The 20,732-nt window shown below is 38.0% G+C and overlaps 1 protein-coding gene across 1 annotated transcript in view; it reads right to left on the bottom strand.

The window, feature by feature from the left end:
• Positions 1–20,732, bottom strand: part of GRXCR1 (glutaredoxin and cysteine rich domain containing 1) — a 173,047-nt gene that overhangs the window by 113,805 nt on the left and 38,510 nt on the right. The window contains exon 1 of the mRNA XM_089911863.1: positions 9,707–20,732. This exon is cut by the window's right edge and continues 38,510 nt beyond it. Within this exon, the coding sequence (XP_089767989.1) occupies positions 9,707–10,090 (384 nt within the window). The 5' untranslated portion in view covers positions 10,091–20,732. The remainder of the gene's footprint in view (positions 1–9,706) is intronic.

Genomic DNA, 20,732 nt, shown 5'->3' with positions numbered 1-20,732 from the left:
AGGTAATTTCATAGCAATACAATCTTACCTCAAGAAACAAGAAACATCTCAAATAAACAACCTAACCTTACACTTAAAGCAATCAGAGAAAGAAGAATAAGAAAACCTCAAAGTTAGGAAAAGGAAAGAAATCATAAAGATCAGATCAGAAATAAATGAAAAACAAAAGAAGGAAATGATAGCAAAGATCAATAAAATTAAAACCTGGTTCTTTGAGAAGATAAACAAAATTGATAAACCACTGGCCACACTCATCAAGAAAAAAAGTAAGAAGACTCAAATCAATAGAATTAGAAATGAAAAAGGAGAAGTAACAACTGACACTGCAGAAATACAAAGAATCATGAGAGATTACTACAAGCAACTATATGCCAATAAAATGGACAACCTGGAAGAAATGGACAAATTCTTAGAAAAGCACATCCTTCCATGACTGAACCAGGAAGGAATAGAAAATATAAACAGACAAGTCACAAGCACTGAAATTGAAACTGTGATTAAAAATCTTCCAAAAAACAAAAGCCCAGGACCAGATGGCTTCACAGGCAAATTCTATCAAACATTTAGAGAAGAGTTAACATCTATCCTTCTCAAACTCTTCCAAAATATAGCAGAGGGAGGAACACTCCCAAACTCATCCTACGAGGCCACCATCACCCTGATACCAAAACCAGACATGTCACAAAGAAAGAACCCTACAGCCCAATATCACTGATGAACATAGATGCAAAAATCCTCAACAAAATACTAGCAAATAGAATCCAACAGCACATTAACGGGATCATACACCATGATCAAGTGGGGTTTATCCCAGGAATGCAAGGATTCTTCAATACATGCAAATCAATCAATGTGATACACCATATTAACAAACTGAAGGAGAAAAACTATATGATCACCTAAATAGATGCAGAAAAAGCTTTCAACAAAATTCAACACCATTTATGATAAAAGCCCTCCAGAAAGTAGGCATAGAGGGAACTTACCTCAACATAATAAAGGCCATATATGACAAACCCACAGCCAACATCATTCTCAATGGTGAAAAACTGAAACCATTTCCACTAAGATCAGGAACAAGACAAGGTTGCCCAATCTCACCACTGTTATTCATCATAGTTTTGGAAGTGTTAGCCACAGCAATCAGAGATGAAAAATAAATAAAAGGAATACAAATTGGAAAAGAAGAAGTAAAGCTGTCGTTGCTTGCAGATGACATTACCCTATACATAGAGAATCCTAAAGACACTATCAGAAAACTATTAGAGCTAATCAATGAATTTGGCAAAGTAGCAGGATACAAAATCAATGCACAGAAAACTCTTGCATTCCTATACACTAATGATGAAAAATCTGATAGAGAAGTTAAGGAAACACTCCCATTTACTACTGCAAGAAAAAGAATAAAATACCTAGGAATAAACCTACCTAAGGAGATAAAAGGCCTGTATGCAGAATACGATAACACACTATTGAAAGAAATTAAAGATGACACAAACAGCAGGACAGATATACCATGTTCTTCGATTGGAAGAATCAATATTGTGAAAATGACTATACTACCCAAAGCAATCTACAGATTCAATGCAATCTCTATCAAACTACCAATGGCATTTTTCACAGAACTAGAACAAAAAATTTCACAATTTGTATGGAAACACAAAAGACCCTGAATAGCCAAAGCAATCTTCAGAAAGAAAAACGGAGCTGGAGGAATCAGGCTCCCAGTCTTCAGACTGTACTACAAAGCTACAGTAATCAAGACAGTATGTTACTGGCACAAAAACAGAAATACAGACCAATGGAACAGGATAGAAAGTGCAGAGATAAACCCACACACATATGGTCACCTTATCTTTGATAAAGGAGGCAAAAGTATACAACGGAGAAAAGATAGCGTCTTCAGTAAGTGGTGCTGGGAGAACTGGACAGCTACATGGAAAAGAATGAAATTAGAACACTCTCTAACACCATACACAAAAATAAACTCAAAATGGATTAAAGACCTAAATGTAAGGCCAGACACTATAAAACTCTTAGAGGAAAACAGGCAGAACACTCTATGACATAAATCACAGCAAGATCCCTTTTGACCCACCTCCTAGAGAAATGGAAATAAAAACAAAAATAAACAAATGGGACCCAATGAAACTTAAAAGCTTTTGCACAGCAAAGGAAAACATAAACAAGACGAAAAGACAAGCCTCAGAATGGGAGAATATATTTGCAAACGAAGCAACTGACAAAGGATTAATCTCTAAAATATACAAGCAGCTCATGCAGCTCAATATCCAAAAAACAAACAACCCAATCCAAAAATGGGCAGAAGACCTAAATAGACATTTCTCCAAAGAAAATATACAGGTTGCCAAGAAACACACAAAAGGATGCTCAACATCACTAATCATTAGAGAAATGTAAATCAAAACTACAATGATGTGCCACCTCACACCAGTCAGAATGGCCATCATCAAAAAGTCTACAAACAATAAATGCTGGAGAGGGTGTGGAGGAAAGGAACCCTCTTGCACTGTTGGTGGGAATGTAAATTGATACAGCCACTATGAAGAACAATATGGAGGTTCCTTAAAAAACTAAAAATAGAACTACCATACGACCCAGCAATCCCACTACTGGGCATATACCCTGAGAAAACCATAATTCAAAAAGAGTCATCTACCACAATGTTCACTGAAACACTATTTATAATAGTCAGGACATGGAAGCAACCTAAGTGTCCATCAACAGATGAATGGATAAAGAAGAAGTGGCACATATATACAATGGAATATTACTCAGCCATAAAAAGAAGCGAAATTGAATTATTTGTAATGAGGTGGATGGACCTAGAGACTGTCATACAGTGTGAAGTAAGTCAGAAAGAGAAAAACAAAGACCATATACTAACCCATAGATGTGGAATCTAAAAAAAAAAAAAAAGGTTCTGAAGAACCTAGGGTCAGGACAGGAATAATGATGCAGACGTAGAGAATGGACTTGAGGACATGGGGAGGGGAAGTGTAAGCTGGGATGAAGTGAGAGAGTGGCATGGACATATATACACTACCAAATGTAAAATAGATAGCTAGTGGGAAGCAACTGCATAGCACGGGGAGATCAGCTCTGTGCTTTGTGACCACGTAGAGGGGTGAGATAGAGAGGGTGGGAGGGAGACGCAAGAGGGAGGAGATATGGGGATATATATGTATACATATACCTGATTCACTTTGTTATACAGCAGCAACTAACACAACATTTTAAAGCAATTATACTCCCATAAAGATGTTAAAAAAAAATTTGTCAGCAGTTAGGTGAGATAATGAATTATTAGAAAAATAAAATTAAGCAAAGAGATCCAAATTCTTAGTTGAATAGATTTGTACACATAAATAAAATTTCCTTAACCAAAAATTTTTGGATGGTATTTTATTCTGTGTATCATTTTGAAAATTCCTTCCAGGCAATAATGATTGAGGGATTGATATATTTTTTATAGTGTGTCAATTTATAGACTATTAAATGTTTATATTGCTTTATACAATATTCAGAATACTGGATTTAGGAGAATGATCAGAAATCTACAAGCATGAATAGGCCGGCCAGAGGATATTTGTCTAGTCCTACTCTTATACTGTTTTCACGAAGTTTGGAAACTTTGGGTGCTAATTCCCTAATTATGTGGTAATCATGGTCTGCCAGTAGAGTTCATTAAGTTGTTTCAAGTCATCTTGTGGAATCTGTGGGTTTGCTCAGCATGTTGTTCTAAAGTCAGAATTAAGATAGATTCATGGGATTTATCTTCAAGCAATTAAAACAAAGCTTCCACAAATTTAAATGTCATGATGATACAAGGATTCTGATAAGTTGACGAAAATGAGATATATTCCAATTTAGATATTTCTTGCACTAAGGAGAGAAAATTTTAATAAGATTCACAAGACTTGGATAAGTGAGTGCTAATGGTCAGAGTCACCATTCCTGACTTTAGGGGACTTGTAGGTAATCTTGGGAACAGATTACCTTTCAGTTCTTGGGCCCAGATCAGAACAACATTAGAAAGAAAGCAAGAGAGGCTGAAGAAAGGAATCTAACATAATGATGGTCTAACAAGAGAAAGACTAAAACCGAGAAAAATACAAGCATTGGAGAAGTGAAAAATGGGTGGCAGAGGCTATGATAGGCCAACAAGAAAACAGAGGAGGGGAATTCTCTAGAGATGGGAAACAAAGTCAAGTGTGGTATCTGAATTCTTCCAGGAATCACTTTACACAACCATTCATTATACACTACTGAATATTCCATGAAGGCTGGAATTGGGTTTTATTCCTCACCTTATCTAGCATAGTGCCTGCTCCATAATAGATATGCAGTAAATGGTTATTAAATAAATGATTGAATGAATATTAAAGATAACTCACATCAGAAATAATTGATTGGAACAAGCTACCAATACTTCACCATGCAAACTCTATTCCTATTCAATACAGGAAATCTCCAAAGATAAAGAGATGGAAAAGAAGGAAATAACCACTAAGAGAATGTCACTGAATTCATTAACTCAAAGTAAGAATATTTATTGAGGTCCTAATTAGTATCAATGTCAAATGCTGTGATAAAGAGTAGCAAAGTGATGGTATGTGGAAGGTGGTCACAGTACTCTGTAGTTTACAACAATTCTTTAATTGTACACAAATAATACAGCAGTAGTACCAACTTATTTTTTGGTGCTTTTTTTCTGCTTCTTGGATGACGTCACCTAATTTCTTAATGTAGCTTTCTGCATTGTTTGAAATTGTATCAAAAAATCCTAGAATTTCTTGCCTACTAAGCTAAGAAGGCAATATTCCATTAGTAGATGCTTGCTTTGATAGACTATTGCATAAGAATTTCCCTGGATAAATGTGATTTTAAATCCTACAACTTAATGTTTCATATACAGAAAAGAGCTCAAATTGTAATTAACTGATTAATAATGATACTACCTTATAGAGTTGCTATGAGGAATAAATATGTCAATGCACATAAATAATGAGAACAGTGCCTGGCATTCAGGAAGTGCTTAAGCAGTGTTTACTATCATTCTTGCTGTCGTTTTTCCAGAGTGGTCCACATAAACCACTGGGACTAAAGAGTCAAGAGTATCGCTTCCTTTTTTCTGGAATATTATCTTATTACCAAAGCTAGATTCAGTGAACCAGAGATGGATAAGAAGTATGACCTGAAACTTCTGTTAATACAGATTAATGGCTGCATGCTAAGGTCAGTGAGCAAAGCTGAGCAGCTGTCTTCCTTGAGTGAACCTAGCCATCCCCCTGCAGTCTCAACTCCTCCAATCTCATGACAATTCAATCAAATGATGTTATAGAAATGATGTTTTGATAAATTTTAAAAGTGTAATTTAAAACTGGATAGAAGCTATTTAACTGCAGAAAAACCTCCCCTAGGTGAAGACTGAACATTCAATAAATGACAGATTTCGAAATCTGCTAACCAAATGTTGAAGTTTCAAAAGACCAGATAATACCATAATATGATATATTTAGTCTTGTAAATCTTCATGTTTGTTATTATTATAACATTTCAAAAGGGAAAGTTGGGAATTTTATAGAGCACAGAGCATTATACTTTTAAAAACGAACAAAGCCAAAACAGCAAAAGGCAGAATTCTAGCTTTGGGCCAAACAATTAATTTCCCTGATATTCAGTTATTTTAAAACAGACATCATCATCATAATAATATCCTGTTTATTTCACAAAATTTGGGGTACAATTAAGTAAAATAATGTCTGTAAAACCATTTGCATAATGTAAATTGTTCTGCAAGTGCATTATTATTTTTATTTTATTTGTCTTGAAATGTTAGAATGTTCATAAATATGAGCACATGGCCAGAGGTGTGCATGTACATACACAGATGGAGGTTAATGTCTAATTCGAGTTCTTAGAAAGGAGCCAGCAAATTATGGTATGTGCTGTAATTACCTTCCTTCTTTGCATCTATTTTTCTCTAATACAGTAATGTTAAATTTGTAGAAAGAGAGGGAACTAAAATTATGGAAATTATAGTACGTGATTCTAACAGAGTATGCTTACAAAGTTTGAGGATAAGGTCAAGAAAAGATTACCATCTGAAATGTAATCTCGTAAAAATAAATTAGAAAAAATTAATGACCTTAATTGTCTGTATCATTGACCCACCCTAAGAGACTTTGGAAATAATGTTGCAGCTAAGAGCAAGGTGTATCTCAAATTCAATCATGTGAACTGGGTGGAGAGCTATGAGCTATGCAGTCGTTTTGCAACTTGTCTTGCATGAGATAAAAAGGAATAATTTTTTAAAATAAAAAAATCTCTAAAATTTTCAAATAATGGGTAAAATTATTATCAGATAGAAACATCATTACAGCACAATTTCTTAAAGAGAACTAAAAAAGAACACCTATATCAGAGAATAATGGTAAGATTTCTGGGCCTGTTTCTAAACAAACTAGTGATGGGTAAATTAGGATACCAATAGGAAACATGCCTATCAGTATACCTGTATTTATCTTTGGCTCAGGAAATACCCTCCTGGTGATCTACCCTGATCAGAAAAAAAAATCATAGATCAATACATATCTCCTTCATTTTCCTCATTAAACATTGAACACTAAGGAATATTTTTTATTAAAATTTCCTTTTACATCTAGGTCAATAATTCTCTTTACTGTATGTAAGAACAACCTAAACAGCTTCTAATACATGCCCATTTCCAGGCCATGACTAGAGTCTAGGTTTTCAGATTTCCAAATTGGCCTCTCTTAAGCATTACATTCTTGTCATCTCTGAGAAAAATGAAAAAATCAGGCATCTGAAAAGCCATAACTAAGACCAGCTCCACGCTCTTGAGTGATTCACCAACGAACCACAGTCTATAAGGGCCACCTGATCATCCAGGTGACCTTTTCTCTCCTGGCCCATCAGTACCCTTCAAAACCTTGATTAATACTGTACATTCTCAATTACCCAGAATTCTATAGGGTAAATTAACTGACAAACGAAATGAAAATTTGTTCTAATGTCCCTTTTACAGACAACTTTCTAAATAAGTGCTGCTAAGAAGTGTAAACGTTTGGAGCAAATAATTTCAATAATTATTCTCTGCACAGTTGAAATTTTTGCAAAGCACATGCCAATGTTTTATGAGACAGCAATAACATAATGGAAAACTAATAGAGAGGAAGCAAAGTGATTTACAGGGCCTTTGAAAGATATTATTTGTATTTAGGGCTCCCTCTCAAGTTTCAGATTGAGTGCTTTAAGATTGTATAACCTAAAAAGGGAAGAAAAACTTGACTGTTTCTTCAATCACAGTTCCTTTCTTCAATAAGATGGGCTGTGCATTGGAACCTTAATCAAATATCCAAGATATGACTCCTGACTCCTCACTTCTCCTCACTTCTCCTCACTGAGAGAAATTGCTACATTACAGTTACATCTAGTTAAGTTTGCTGCTTACTTTCCAAGGAATTCGGAAAATATACAGAGATCCAGGGAAGGGTCACATCTGGCCCCTATATCACACTTAGGGGAGTAATTGAATGGTAACTTCTGCTTTTACCCCCCTGGGGATTCTCTGCTACTGTACTGTGAGATGCCTGTTGGTGTGACCTACTCAGTCATCCTAAGACATATGCCTAAGATATTTGCCATCCGTTATGACATACACATCTCGTAGCAAGCAGCAAGTATCCAAGTCAGCTCTCAGCATAACGCTGTGTAGATTGCACTGCACAACTCCAAGCGGCGCTGCTCACACAGTGATGTGAATGGAGCCCCTTAGAATAGTGTAGCTGGCAGCCTGATTCAAGGTAGGAGCTCCTTTAACATTTTATCCTGGAGAGATGGGAGAGTATTCCCATGACAATGATGGCAATGATAATGATGATGAACACTAACGACGATGGCCCAAATCTGTGAATACCTACAATGTGCTGATTACTGTATAATTATTTTAAAAAAAAGAATGACCAAAAGAAACTGATTAAATATCAGACTTTGAGGGACCTCTGCTAGGAACCATTATTGTTTTCTTAAAGCATGGGGTAAATGGAATGAGGTTAAATTACTAGAAAATGACAGATTTTTTTCTCCAAAAAAGGGTGGGATGGAATTATGCATAAAAATATAAGTAAATATTGTAACCTAATCTAGTACTAAACTTGGACTTTGGAAGTTCTTCTATTTCCTCCTTGTGAATTTATAGCACTATCAGGATAAAGCCATAGGGTGGAAAAGTTCTTCTCTCATAGGTTTTGAAGATTTAAGATATTTACTCATAAATGATAGGTTTCTTGAGAGATTTGAACAACAAGTTCAAATCTAAGTACTAAAATTGGTACAGCAGTTTTGTAAATAATCCTCCAAATCATACAGCAATTGAAATCATGACAAGCTAAATTAATCGCAAGAATGCAAACATTTTTAAACAATTGTTACAGAGTCTTGGTCTACACTTTAGCAATAACAATTTCTGCACTGGGTGAAACACAGAGGCCACTAAGATGAACTCAACCTAATGACTAGAAACCCACACAGGATTGCTTCCAACCTAGTAAAACTTAGTCATCAGTTTCTGATTTTTGGTTCTCAACCCTCTCCCCTAATCTGTGAAATCCTTCACGGGTAAATTCTATAAATGAAAAAAACCTTTGCTTTTAACTGTTTTTATCCTTTGATTTCTTTTCTAAATCCTCATGATGTGACTTTTCCAAATACTTCCTTTAAATGAAAAATAAGTGTCTTTGGTTAAAATCCCCACTACTCCCGTGTTGTTATATAATGTCAAGGCATTGAATAATTCATCACAAGAGATCATTTTATTTAAATATTGAGAATAATATAAAATGGTATTACAATGAAAAATACTGGCTTGCTATCTTAATGGTAGTGATTATGAATTCCATTCCTGAAATAATGATGCCTGTTTTTAACAGAAAATCATTTCACCAATGCTTCCAGGCAATTTCAAAAACTTAACATAAGATCACTGTCAAAGGCCCAGGACCTGAATAATACATTCCTACATTATTGCGCAGAATCTATCATATCTTAAGGGCTAATTTTTTACTATAAAATCTGGATCTCAATCTGTACATTTATAGAATAACTTTTTCAAGTGCTGCTCTAGAGTTCTTAAGCAAATTAATGGAGAAATGCACCTCAGATGAAATCTGCAACCTCCCCAGGAATGGGAGGAAGCCTTTATATCTACGTAACATTCCAGCTGAATCCAACTCCACTGAATGCAGTACTCAGCCTTTTCTGGTTTAAATATCTATACAAGTGATGATAAATGCTAAACTGGTATCTTAAGGATGATTAACCAGAAATTAACTCCTAAGCTTTGCTCAAATGCTTTGAAGACTACAGTTTGTCTTCTTCCCTTCCTTGGCTAAGAAACAGATATATTGTTTTAGTCATTACGCCCTAGAAGACGACTACTTAAATGTTAGGAATTTGGCTTTGAGAGGTCAATCTAGTTTGCTAAGCATATGACCTTATTTTTAATCAACGGCTGTTGAGACAATATCCTAGATGTAGAAGTGACTCATGAAGTATGTAGGAATCACGAATAAGAGAGGTTTGCTTTAAACTGGAGAACAGAGAGGTGTTGAGATGGTGAATCAGAAACAAAGATCAGGAAGGACAAAGTACAGTGACTTACCTCTAATACTTTGGTCAAATTGTTAAATAGAGCTTGTCCAGCACTGACTTTATATTTAACACCTCTGACTGTGCCATTTTTGCTTAAAATGTTGACTCTTCTTGTACCAAACCCCTTCTCGCTGGCAGCCCTTGCTAACACCAGCAAGTTATCCTGGTCATTCTCCTGCTCGTCCCCTTCCGATCCTATGTGGCCATTCTGCTGTCCATCAGACTCACTGAGTCCATCTATGCCACAGATACTGGCACATTCAGAATCCAGAGAGCCTGCCGGTCGCCCATCTTCATATACCTCCTTCAGAACTCGCCCACTGTGAGATGACGCGATCCGAAACCGGACTTTCCGTGACCTGTCATTTTCTGGCTTCATCTCCCTTTTTAGCATGGTCCCATCCACATAATAAGCTGTTCACATAATTCTGGTTCCCTGGTTACTGCATTAGTCCACTTTCCATATAGCAATACCAGAGCTTAATTCTAGTGACAGCAGCACTCATATGAAACTAACATCAAAACGAAAGAAGATTCCCAAGAACTTACAGTGCATCTCTGCTATTAATAATGAATGTGTGTGTGTGTGCTATGGTTACCTTTAAACTAAAACCTGCAAAGTGATCCCAGCCTTTAAATATTAAATAGCCATGGTGGAGGCTTTAGCAAGACAAGTGCAAGAAAGTAGCATGCAATGAAACAGAAAATAAGTATGGGGCAAGGAAATGAAAGACTTGGACTTTGAAGCCAGTGGTGAGTGTTGAAAAGGATCTTAGCAGCAGAAATACCTCTAACAGCTCAGAATGGAGACCAGGGATAAAATATGGAATCAAATGTGTAGGATGGGAGGTGTCATAGTCTTCTCACAGTGCTTATTCCTTCTGTCTTTCATGCTCTTTAAAAAGGGCAGTGAACATATTACATGTCTGCATAGAGCTATCAATATTAGCTCTTATTAAATCATCAGTTAGCCTTCATCCATATTGTATACGATGAATTTTCAATCTACACCTTCATCTTCGTGCACAAGTAGTTTTACTGAAGAATAGCTTTTTAACAGGTTATAACAAGGAATATCTTTTCTTTTGTTGCTTTCCCACTTTTGCTAGTAGAAAACACTCCTCTCTTTGACAAAGGGAAAGGTTTTGGAAAGGAAACATGGAACAGCGAGGGAAGAATGGAAAATCCTCCAAGCCAGCCAGATCAGCCAAAGTAATCCAGGTGATCACATTGATAAATATCATATCCAAATCACCCATGCATAGAGAAGGGTCCTCCTTACGCTGTGCTCAGTGGATTTTCTGTCACTTTGGCAAGCACCTGAAGAAGCTCCTAAGATACAAGGACATATTGGAACTTATACCATAGTAAGTGCCCCAACCTGTCTGAAACTCCAGAGGGAGGATACTCAGCTGGCTCTCATGCTGAGTTTCAAGCTTTTTTTATCTTTATAAGTCTTCACCTGATTATAAACTCAATTTATACTTACTTCAGAAAATACTTAACAGCTTAAAGTTGAAAATAAAAGTCACAACTAACGTCACTAGAGATGTTAGTAACTTTGTGAAATGTCTTCCAGTGTGTATGAAGGTGAGATGCTCTGATGCACACATAACTACATTGCTCAGCCTCTTGCATTTAAGGGAGAGGAAGCAAATGCTTAGCTTTTGCCGAGGGGATGTGAGCAAAAGTGACGTGTCATTTGTGGGCCAAGGCAGTTGAGAGACAGTGTCCTGTCCATGCTATCTCTCTTCCCACCTGCTACCTGGACGGCGCCAGCAATCTTGTCATATGCTGAGCTTGTCAGAATCACAGAGAAACTCACAGCCACGACCACTGCATTGGGCTACAAGTAAAAGGAAGTATATGCTAGTGTAAGAAGATATGTGCCCTGATGTATAATATGCCCTAGATATTTATAATTCACACGCCTGTCTTAAGCTAAAATAAAAAATTAAGCTTTTCTTTTCAGTGGATAAATCTTTGTAATTCATTTTTCATTCAGGCAATGAGTATCCCACGATCATCTATTGAGTGCCACCCAAGAGTAAGACACAGCTGGCGGCTATAGCAAATATAAAGATATATAAAATTATGTCCCATACCTTCCATTGGTAACATAATGCTTAGACAAAATAGCTATAGTTCAACACAGTGTATTTTAAGCACATACAGAATCCCTCTTTCTTGAAATAACAAAATTTCTAGTCGTCGCCAGTAAAACATTACCAACGCTGTTCTCAACACCCTCCACTCTCATTTTGTTTACAATTTGTTCCCAGCTGCTCAATGTGAATGTAGCACTTTCCAACTACTCCACTTGCCACCTTTTCCCGGTAGCAGTTTATTATTCCCTACATTGTAATTGCTTTGCCAGTCTAGCATCGCCCCCTTGAGCAAGCATTTCCTTCTTTTCCTTCAGAGGTATTCTTACCATCATTTATTCATTTAACAATATTTATTGGGCACCTACTATATGTCAAAAAGTTGCTGGATCTATGCAGGTGAATGTAATAGGCATGATCCCTGCCTTGAGAGTTAGATAACATTCAATCAACAAATAATGAAAACTGTAACAAGCATGACCAAGTGAAAAAAAGTGGATATAATCAGAAATGATATAAGGGAGCCTACTTTAGAAAAGTCACAGTAAGCCTCTCTGAAGAGAAGACATTAAACTAGGGTCTAGCAAAATTAGAAGAGATTGATTGAGGTGGGAAGGAGTAGCTGGAGATAGTTCCTAAACTTCAGTGGCAAGTGAAAAGGCCCTGAGGCAGAAAACAATAGGTTCGTTGAAAGAACTGAAAAAAGACAGAGTGGCCAAAGACAAGTATAACTCCCATTCTACAAAGCTCTTCTCAAAAGAGGGCAAGACTAGCGAGACCTTTCCTTCCTAACCTAACCCTTGATTTATGCAACCCCTCAAAACATGAACAAAACCCCCATTAACATGATAAGCCATATTACCAATACAGAAATATTTCAAGTTTTTTACCAATGGGCATCTATTTATTTAAAATAGAAAGTTAAAAATTCCAGAAGCCATAGAGCGTCAAATGTTTCATTAACCAAACTAGAACTACTTTGGAAATTACCATTAATGATGTATTCAAAGAAAAAAATACTCCTTGTTCAATTCCCAGTAGAAACAATAACCTAGCAGCTATGCCTAGGCCTGGATATTTCTTGTTGGCATTAGTTTTTTAATCAGAATATCTAATTATTTCCTTATTTGCAGAGAAAGTATGACATAAAAATATAATTATTCTTTTACTTATCTTGTCTCCAAATATTGCCCCACATACTATTCTGTGTGTGATTATCACTGCATGGAGAGAAGTAATTTTAACCATATTTCTAGCATTTGGAGCATAAGTTTTTAATCCCTTGGATCACAGTAAATATGTGCAAAATGTCTCCATTTGCTGCTACTTTACAGCTATCATATTCACTACTTTATTTTTTGGTCTTGCAGAAATATTGCCAGTCGTTGGCAAGGTAATGGTCTTTTCTCCAGCAACACTTGTCCCTAGAGAAGCAATAAACCATGACTCACTCCCCAAGTGCTGTTCTCAGAACTTCCGTTTGGATGGAAAGAACCAATCAATTTTTATTTTCTAACTACATTGGTGATTAGAGGGGAAAAAAAAGATTTACTAACCATCAGTAAAATAGGAAAAACAAGCTACCCCTGAAACTTTTCAGCGTATAGAATATTGAACTTTTCTTAACACACATGAATTTGCAAATCAAAATTCACAGCTCAATTATTCATTTGAAGGGCAGAGAACTTCTAATCAGAAAAGAAACTCAGTGCATTAAAGAAAATATTCTTTGAAAACAGGACTATTATTTTATTATATAACAAGAAAGATGGATGATTTCTTAGTTTATAGATAAGTGGTTAAGAACGGGGGCTGTGGGTGTACACAATGCTGGGTTTAAACCTTGGATATGCCACCCCTAAGTGACCTTGAGCCTCAGTTTCCTCATCAGTCAAACAGTAGTTTTTATTGCATAGAATGTTTGGCAAGATTGACTAGAATGATATATATGAAGTGCTTCGAATGCTGATCAACAGAGGGTAGCTATAAATCCCAAGTTACTTAAAATAGCTAAACATACATATAGTCATCCCTAGGTATCCTGGGGGATTGGTTCCGGGTTACTAAAATCCATGGATGCTCAAGTCCCTTATTAAATGGCATGGGGGGATGGCTTCCCTGGTGGCGCAGTGGTTAAGAGTCCGCCTGCCGATGCAGGGGACACAGGTTCGTGCCCCGGTCCGGGAGGATCCCACATGCCGCGGAGCGGCTGGGCCCGTGAGCCATGGCCGCTGAGCCTGCTCGTCCGGAGCCTGTGCTCCGCAACGGGAGAGGCCACAACAGGGAGAGGCCCGCGTACCGCAAAAAAAAAAAAAAAAAAAAAGGCATGGGGGGAGGAGTCAAGATGGCGGTGTGGGAAGATGCAGAGTTCGCATCTCCCCATAACTAGGGTGCCTGCTGGACACTGGTGGGGGACCCCAATGCCCAAGGAGACGGGAAGAACCCCCAAGCGAACCAGTAGAGCGTGGGGGGACTGAAGGGGGAGGAGAAGTGGAGGCTGGACAGGACCGATGCCTGAAGGGTGGCTGAGAGCGGGGGAGGGGTTCCCATACCAGGGGGGACCCTCAGGGGCTTGGATCAGGGGGGAGCAGGCCCAGCATTTCCCCTGCCCAATCCACTGGGGAAGTCGGCCGGCTCTCAGGCCGGGTCCTACGCCCTCAGAGGTCCCCTCCGGGCTGGATTAGTCCTGGGGGCATAGAAGGGAATCCAGGAGAACAAGAGAGGCAGGCAGGAGGGGCCCTCCAGGACCGGAGGAGTGGGAGAAGAGTGGAGGGCGTTTGCTCCACCCACTGGGGCCCTAAGCTTCCAGGTCGATCTCCCACTCTCCAAAGCTCACTCCAGGCTGCGTGGGCCCTGGGGGCATAGGAGGGAGGCCAGGGAGATCAGGAGAGGCAAGTAGGTGGGACACTCCAGGATGGAAGGAGCAGGAGAGGAGCGGAGAGCGTTTGCCCCACCCACTAAGGCCCAGGGAGCCTGCTAAGCTCCCAAGCAGATCCCCACCCTCCGAAGCCCACTACAGGCTGAGTGGGTCCTGGGGACATAGGAGGGAGGCCAGGAGGCTTGCAGGAGGGGCTCTCCAGGACAGGAGGAGCAGGAGATGAGTGGAGGGCGTTTGCCCCGCCCACTCGAGCCCAGGAAGCCTGCTGGGCTCCCAGGTGGGGTTGCCCACCCTCTGAGGCCAGAGGCCACTTCTGGTCTGGGCATGGGTCACTTCTGTTCTGTTGAGCCTAAGCCCCACACCCCCACCCCCCACCTTTTCCAGCCCTGTGAGTACTAAGCATAGGCCCTGCCCACCACCCAAACCTCACCCATGCATAGGCCATGCCCTCCACTGCCAAGGCCTTATCCACCTTTTTTTTTTTGCCGCCCCGTGTGTTTTGCAGGATCTTGGTTCACAAGCCAGGAGTAGGACCAAAGCTCCTGCAGTGGGAGCACCAAGTCCAAACCACTGGACTAACAGATAACCTCAGACCCCAGGGAATATACATCAGAGTGAGGTCTCCTGGAGGTCCTCACTTCAGCACCAAGACCCAGCTCTACCCAATAGCCTACAAACTGCAGTGCTGGAAGCCTTAGGCCAAACAACCTAAGACAGGAACACAATGCCACTCAAAAAAACAGAAAAAAAAATGAGATGGCAAAAAAATATGTCACAGATGAAGGAGCAAGGTAAAAACCTAAAAGAGCAAATAAATGAAGAGGAAATAGGCAATCTACCTGAAAAAGAATTCAGAGTCATGATAGTAAAGATGATCCAGAATCTCAGAAATAGAATGGAGGCACAGATTGAGAAAATACCAGAAATGTTTAAAAAAGAACTACAAGAGCTAAAGAACAAACAAACAGAGATGAACAACACAATAAATGAAATAAAAACTACACTAGAAGGAATCAACAAGTGAATAACTGAGGCAAAAGAATGAATAAGTGAGCTGGAAGACAAAATGGTGGAAATATCTGCCAAGGAGCAGAATAAAGAAAAAAGAATGAAAAGAATTGAAGACAATCTCAGAGACCTCTGGGACAACACTAAATGCACCAATATTCAAATTATAGGGGTCCCAGAAGAAGAAGAGAAAAAGAAAGGGTCTGAGAAAATACTTGAAGAGATTATAGTCGAAAACTTCCCTAACATGGGAAAGGAAATAGTCACCCATGTCCAGGAAGCGCAGAGAGTCCCATACAGGATAAACTCTAGGAGAAACACACCAAGACACATATTAATCTAACTAACAAAAATTAACTTCAAAGAAAAAATATTAAAAGCAGCAAGGGAAAAACAAAAAATAACATACAAAGGAATCCCCATAAGGTTATCAGCTGATTTTTCAGCAGAAACTCTGCAGGCCAGAAGGTAGTGTCAGAATACACATAAAGTAAAGAAAGTAAACCAAGATTACTCTACCTGGCAAGGATCTCATTCAGATGATGGAGAAATCAAAAGCATTTCAGACCAGCAAGAGCTAAGACAATTCAGCACCAAACCAGCTTTACAACAAATGCTAAAGAAACTTCTCTAGGCGGGAAACACAGTAGAAGAAAAAGACCCACAAAAACAAACCCAAAACAATTAAGAAAATGGTAACAGGGACATACATATTGATAATTATCTTGAATGTAAATGGATGAAATGTGCCAACCAAAAGACACAGACTGGCTGAATGGATACAAAAACAAGACCCATATATATGCTGTCTACAAGAGACCCACTTCAGACCCAGGGACACATAAAGACTGAAAGTGAAGGGATGGAAAAAGGTATTCTATGCAAATGGAAATCAAAAGAAAGCTGGAATAGCAATACTCATATCAGATAAAATAGACTTTGAAATAAAGACTGTTATAACACATAAGAAAGGACACTACATAATGATCAAGGGATCAATCCAAGAAGAGGATATAACAATTATAAATGTTTATGCACCCAACATAGGAGTACCTCAATACATAAGGCAAATGCTAACAACCATGAAAGGGGAAATCTACAGTAACACAATAGTAGTAGGGGACATTACCACCCCACTTACACCAATGGACAGAACATCCAAACAGAAAATAAATAAGGAAACACAAGCTTTAAATGACACAACAGACCAGATAGATTTAATTGATATTTATAGAATATTCCACCCGAAAGTGGCAGAATACACTTTCTTCTCAAGTGCACATGGAACATTCTCCAGGATAGATCACATCTTGGGTCACAAATCAAGCCTCAATAAAGTTAAGAAAATTTAAATTGTATCAAGGACCTTTTCTGACCACAACGCTATGAGATTGGAAATCAATTACAGGAAAAAACTGTAAAAACCATAAATACATGGAGGCTAAACAGTGCGCTACTAAATAACCATGAGATCACTGAAGAAATCAAAGAAGAAATAAAAAATACATAGAAACAAATGACAATGAAAACACAATGACCCAAAAGCTATTCGACACAGCAAAAGCAGTTCTAAGAGGGAAGTTTATATCAATTCAATCTCACCTCAAGAAACAAGAAAAATCTCAAATAAACAATCTAACCCTACACCTGAAGCAACTAGAGAAAGAAGAACAAAGAAAACCCGAAGTCAGTAGAAGGAAAGAAATCATAAAGATCAGAGCAGAAATAAATGAAATAGAAATGAAGAAAATACTAGCAAAGATCAATAAAACTAAAACCTGGTTCTTTGAGAAGATAAACAAAATTGATAAACCCTTAGCCAGACTCATCAAGAAAAAAAGGGAGAGGATGCAGATCAATAAAATTAGAAATGAAAATGGAGAAATCACAACTGACACCGCAGAAATACAAAGGATTATAAGAGACTACTACAAACAACTATATGTCAATAAAATGGACACCACGAAGAAATGGACAAATTCTTGGAAAGGTATCTTTTCCAAGACTGAACCAGGAGGAATTAGAAAATATAAACAGACCTATCACAAGTGAAATTGAAACTGTAATTAAAAATCTTCCAACAAACAAAAGTCCAAGACCAGATGGCATCACAGGTGAATTCTATCAAACATTTAAAGAATAGCTAACACAGATCCTTCTCCAACTCTTCCAAAAAATTGCAGAGGGAGAAACACTTCCAAATTCATTCTACGAAGCCACCATCACCCTGACACCAAAACCAGAAAAAGATATCACAAGAAAATTATAGAACAATATCACTGATGAATATAGATGCAAAAATCCTGAACAAAATGCTAGGAAACAGAAGCCAACAACATATTAAAAGGATCAGACACCCTGATCAAGGGGGATTTATCCCAGGGATGCAAGGATTCTACAATATATGCAAATCTATGCAAATCAATCAATTGTATACACCATATCAACAAATTAAGGAATAAAAACCATATGATCATCTCAATAGATGGAGAAAAAGCTTTTGACAAAATTCAACACTGATTTATGATAAAAACTCTCCAGAAAATGGGCATAGAGGGAACCTATTTCAACAGAATAAAGGCCACATATGACAAACCCACAGAAAACATCATACTCAATGGTGAAAAACTGAAAGCATTTCCACTAAGATCAGGAACAAGACAAGGATGTCCACTCTTGCTACTCTTATTCAACATAGTTTTGGAAGTCCTAGACACAGCAGTCAGAGAAGGAAAAGAAATAAAAGGAATACAAATTGGAAAAGAAGAAGTAAAACTGTCACTGTTTGCAGATGAGATGATACTATACATAGAAAATCCTAAAGATGCCACCAGAAAACTACTAGAACTAATCAATGAATTTGGTAAGGTTGCAGGATACAAAATTAATGCACAGAAATCTCTGGCATTCCTATACACTAACAACAAAAAATCAGAAAGAGAAATTAAGGAAACAATCCCATTTACCATCACAGCAAAAAGAATAAAATACCTAGGAATAAACCTACCTAAGGAGGTGAAAGACTTGTACTCAGAAAACTATAAAACATTGATGAAAGATATCAAAGATGACATAAACAGATGGAGGAATATACCATGTTTTTGGATTGGAAGAATCAACATTGTAAAAATGAGTATACTACCGAAAGCAATCTACAGATTCAATGTAATCCCTATCAAACTACCAATGGCATTCTTCACAGAATTAGAAACAAAAATTTTACAATTCGTATGGAAACACAAAAGACCCCAAATAGCCAAAGCAATCTTGAGAAAGAAAAACGGAGCTGGAGGAATCAGGCTCCCTGACTTCAAAGTATACTACAAAGCTACAGTAATCAAGATACTATGGTACTGGCACAAAAACAGAAATATAGATCAATGGTACAGGATAGAAAGCCCAGAGATAAACCCACGCACATATGGTCACCTAATTTACGACAAAGGAGGCAAGAACATACAATGGAGAAAAGACAGCCTCTTCAATAAGTGTTGCTGGGAAAACTGGACAGCTACATGTAAAAGAATGAAATTAGAACACTCCCTAACAGCATGCACAAAAATAAACTCAAAATGGATTAAGGACCTAAATGTAAGACCAGACACTATAAAACTCTTAGAGGAAAACATGGGAAAAACACTCTGACATAAACCACAGCAAGATCTTTTTTGACCCACCTCCAAGAGTAATGGAAATAAAAACAAAAATAAACAAATAGGACCTAATTAAACTTCAAAGCTTTTGCACAGCAAAGGAAACCATAAACAGGATGAGAAGATAACCCTCAGGATGGGAGAAAATATTTGCAAATGAAACAATGGACAAAGGATTAATCTCCAAAATATACAAACAGCTCATGGAGCTCAATATCAAAAAACAAACAATTCAATTAAAAAATGGGTAGAAGACCTAAACAGACATTTCACCAAAGAAGACATACAGTTGGCCAAGAGGCACATGAAAAGATGCTCAACATCACTAATTATTAGAGAAATGCAAATCAAAACTACGAGATATGGTCTCACCCCAGTCAGAATGGCCATTATCAAAAAATCTAGAAACAATAAATACTGAAAAGGGTGTGCTGAAAAAGGAACCCTCCTGCACTGTTGGTGGGAATGTAAATTGATACAGCCACTATGGAGAACAGTATGGAGGTTCCTTAAAAAACTAAAATTAGAACTACCATATGACCCAGCAATCCCACTACTGGGCATATACCCTGAGAAAACCATAATTCAAAGAGTCATGTACCACAATGTTCATTGCAGCTCTATTTACAGTAGCCAGGACATGGAAGCAATCTAAATGTCCATCGACAGATGAATCGATAAAGAAGATGTGGCACATATATACAATGGAATATTACTCAGCCATAAAAAGAAACGAAATTGAGTTATTTGCAGTGAGGTGGATGGACCTAGAGTCTTAATACAGAGTGAATTAAGTCAGAAAGAGAAAAACGAATACTATATGCTAACACATTTATATGGAATCTAAAAAAAAAAAATATGAAAGACGCAGACCTACTGGAGAACGGACTTGAGGATATGGGGAGGGGGAAGGGTGAGCTTTGACAGGGCGAGAGAGAGTCATGGACATATACACACTAACAAACGTAGTAAGGTAGATAGCTAGGGGGAAGCAGCCGCAAGGCACAGGGATATTAGCTCGGTGCTTTGTGACAGCCTGGAGGGGTGGGATAGGGAGAGTGGGAGGGAGGGAGACGCAAGAGGGAAGACATATGGGAACATATGTATATGTATAACTGATTCACTTTGTTATAAAGCAGAAACTAACACACCATTGTAAAGCAATTATACCCCAATAAAGATGTTTAAAAAAAAAAAAAATATGGTACTGATGAACCTAGCGGCAGGGCAGGAATAAAGACGTAGACGTAGAGAATGGACCTGAGGACACAGTGGGGGAAGGGGAAGCTGGGGCGAAGTGAGAGTAGCATCAACACATATACACTAATGAATGTAAAATAGTTCGCTAGTGGGAAGCAGCAGCATAGCACAGGGAGATCAGCTCGGTGCTTT

This window comes from Delphinapterus leucas, chromosome 5, assembly GCF_059928025.1.
Source record: "Delphinapterus leucas isolate spDelLeu-1000000601 "Yukka" chromosome 5, BTC_Dleu_Yukka2, whole genome shotgun sequence".
NCBI classification, from domain to species: domain Eukaryota; kingdom Metazoa; phylum Chordata; class Mammalia; order Artiodactyla; family Monodontidae; genus Delphinapterus; species Delphinapterus leucas.
The sequence above is the reverse complement of the archived record's forward strand: the minus strand, read 5'-3'. Positions and strand labels throughout refer to the sequence as shown.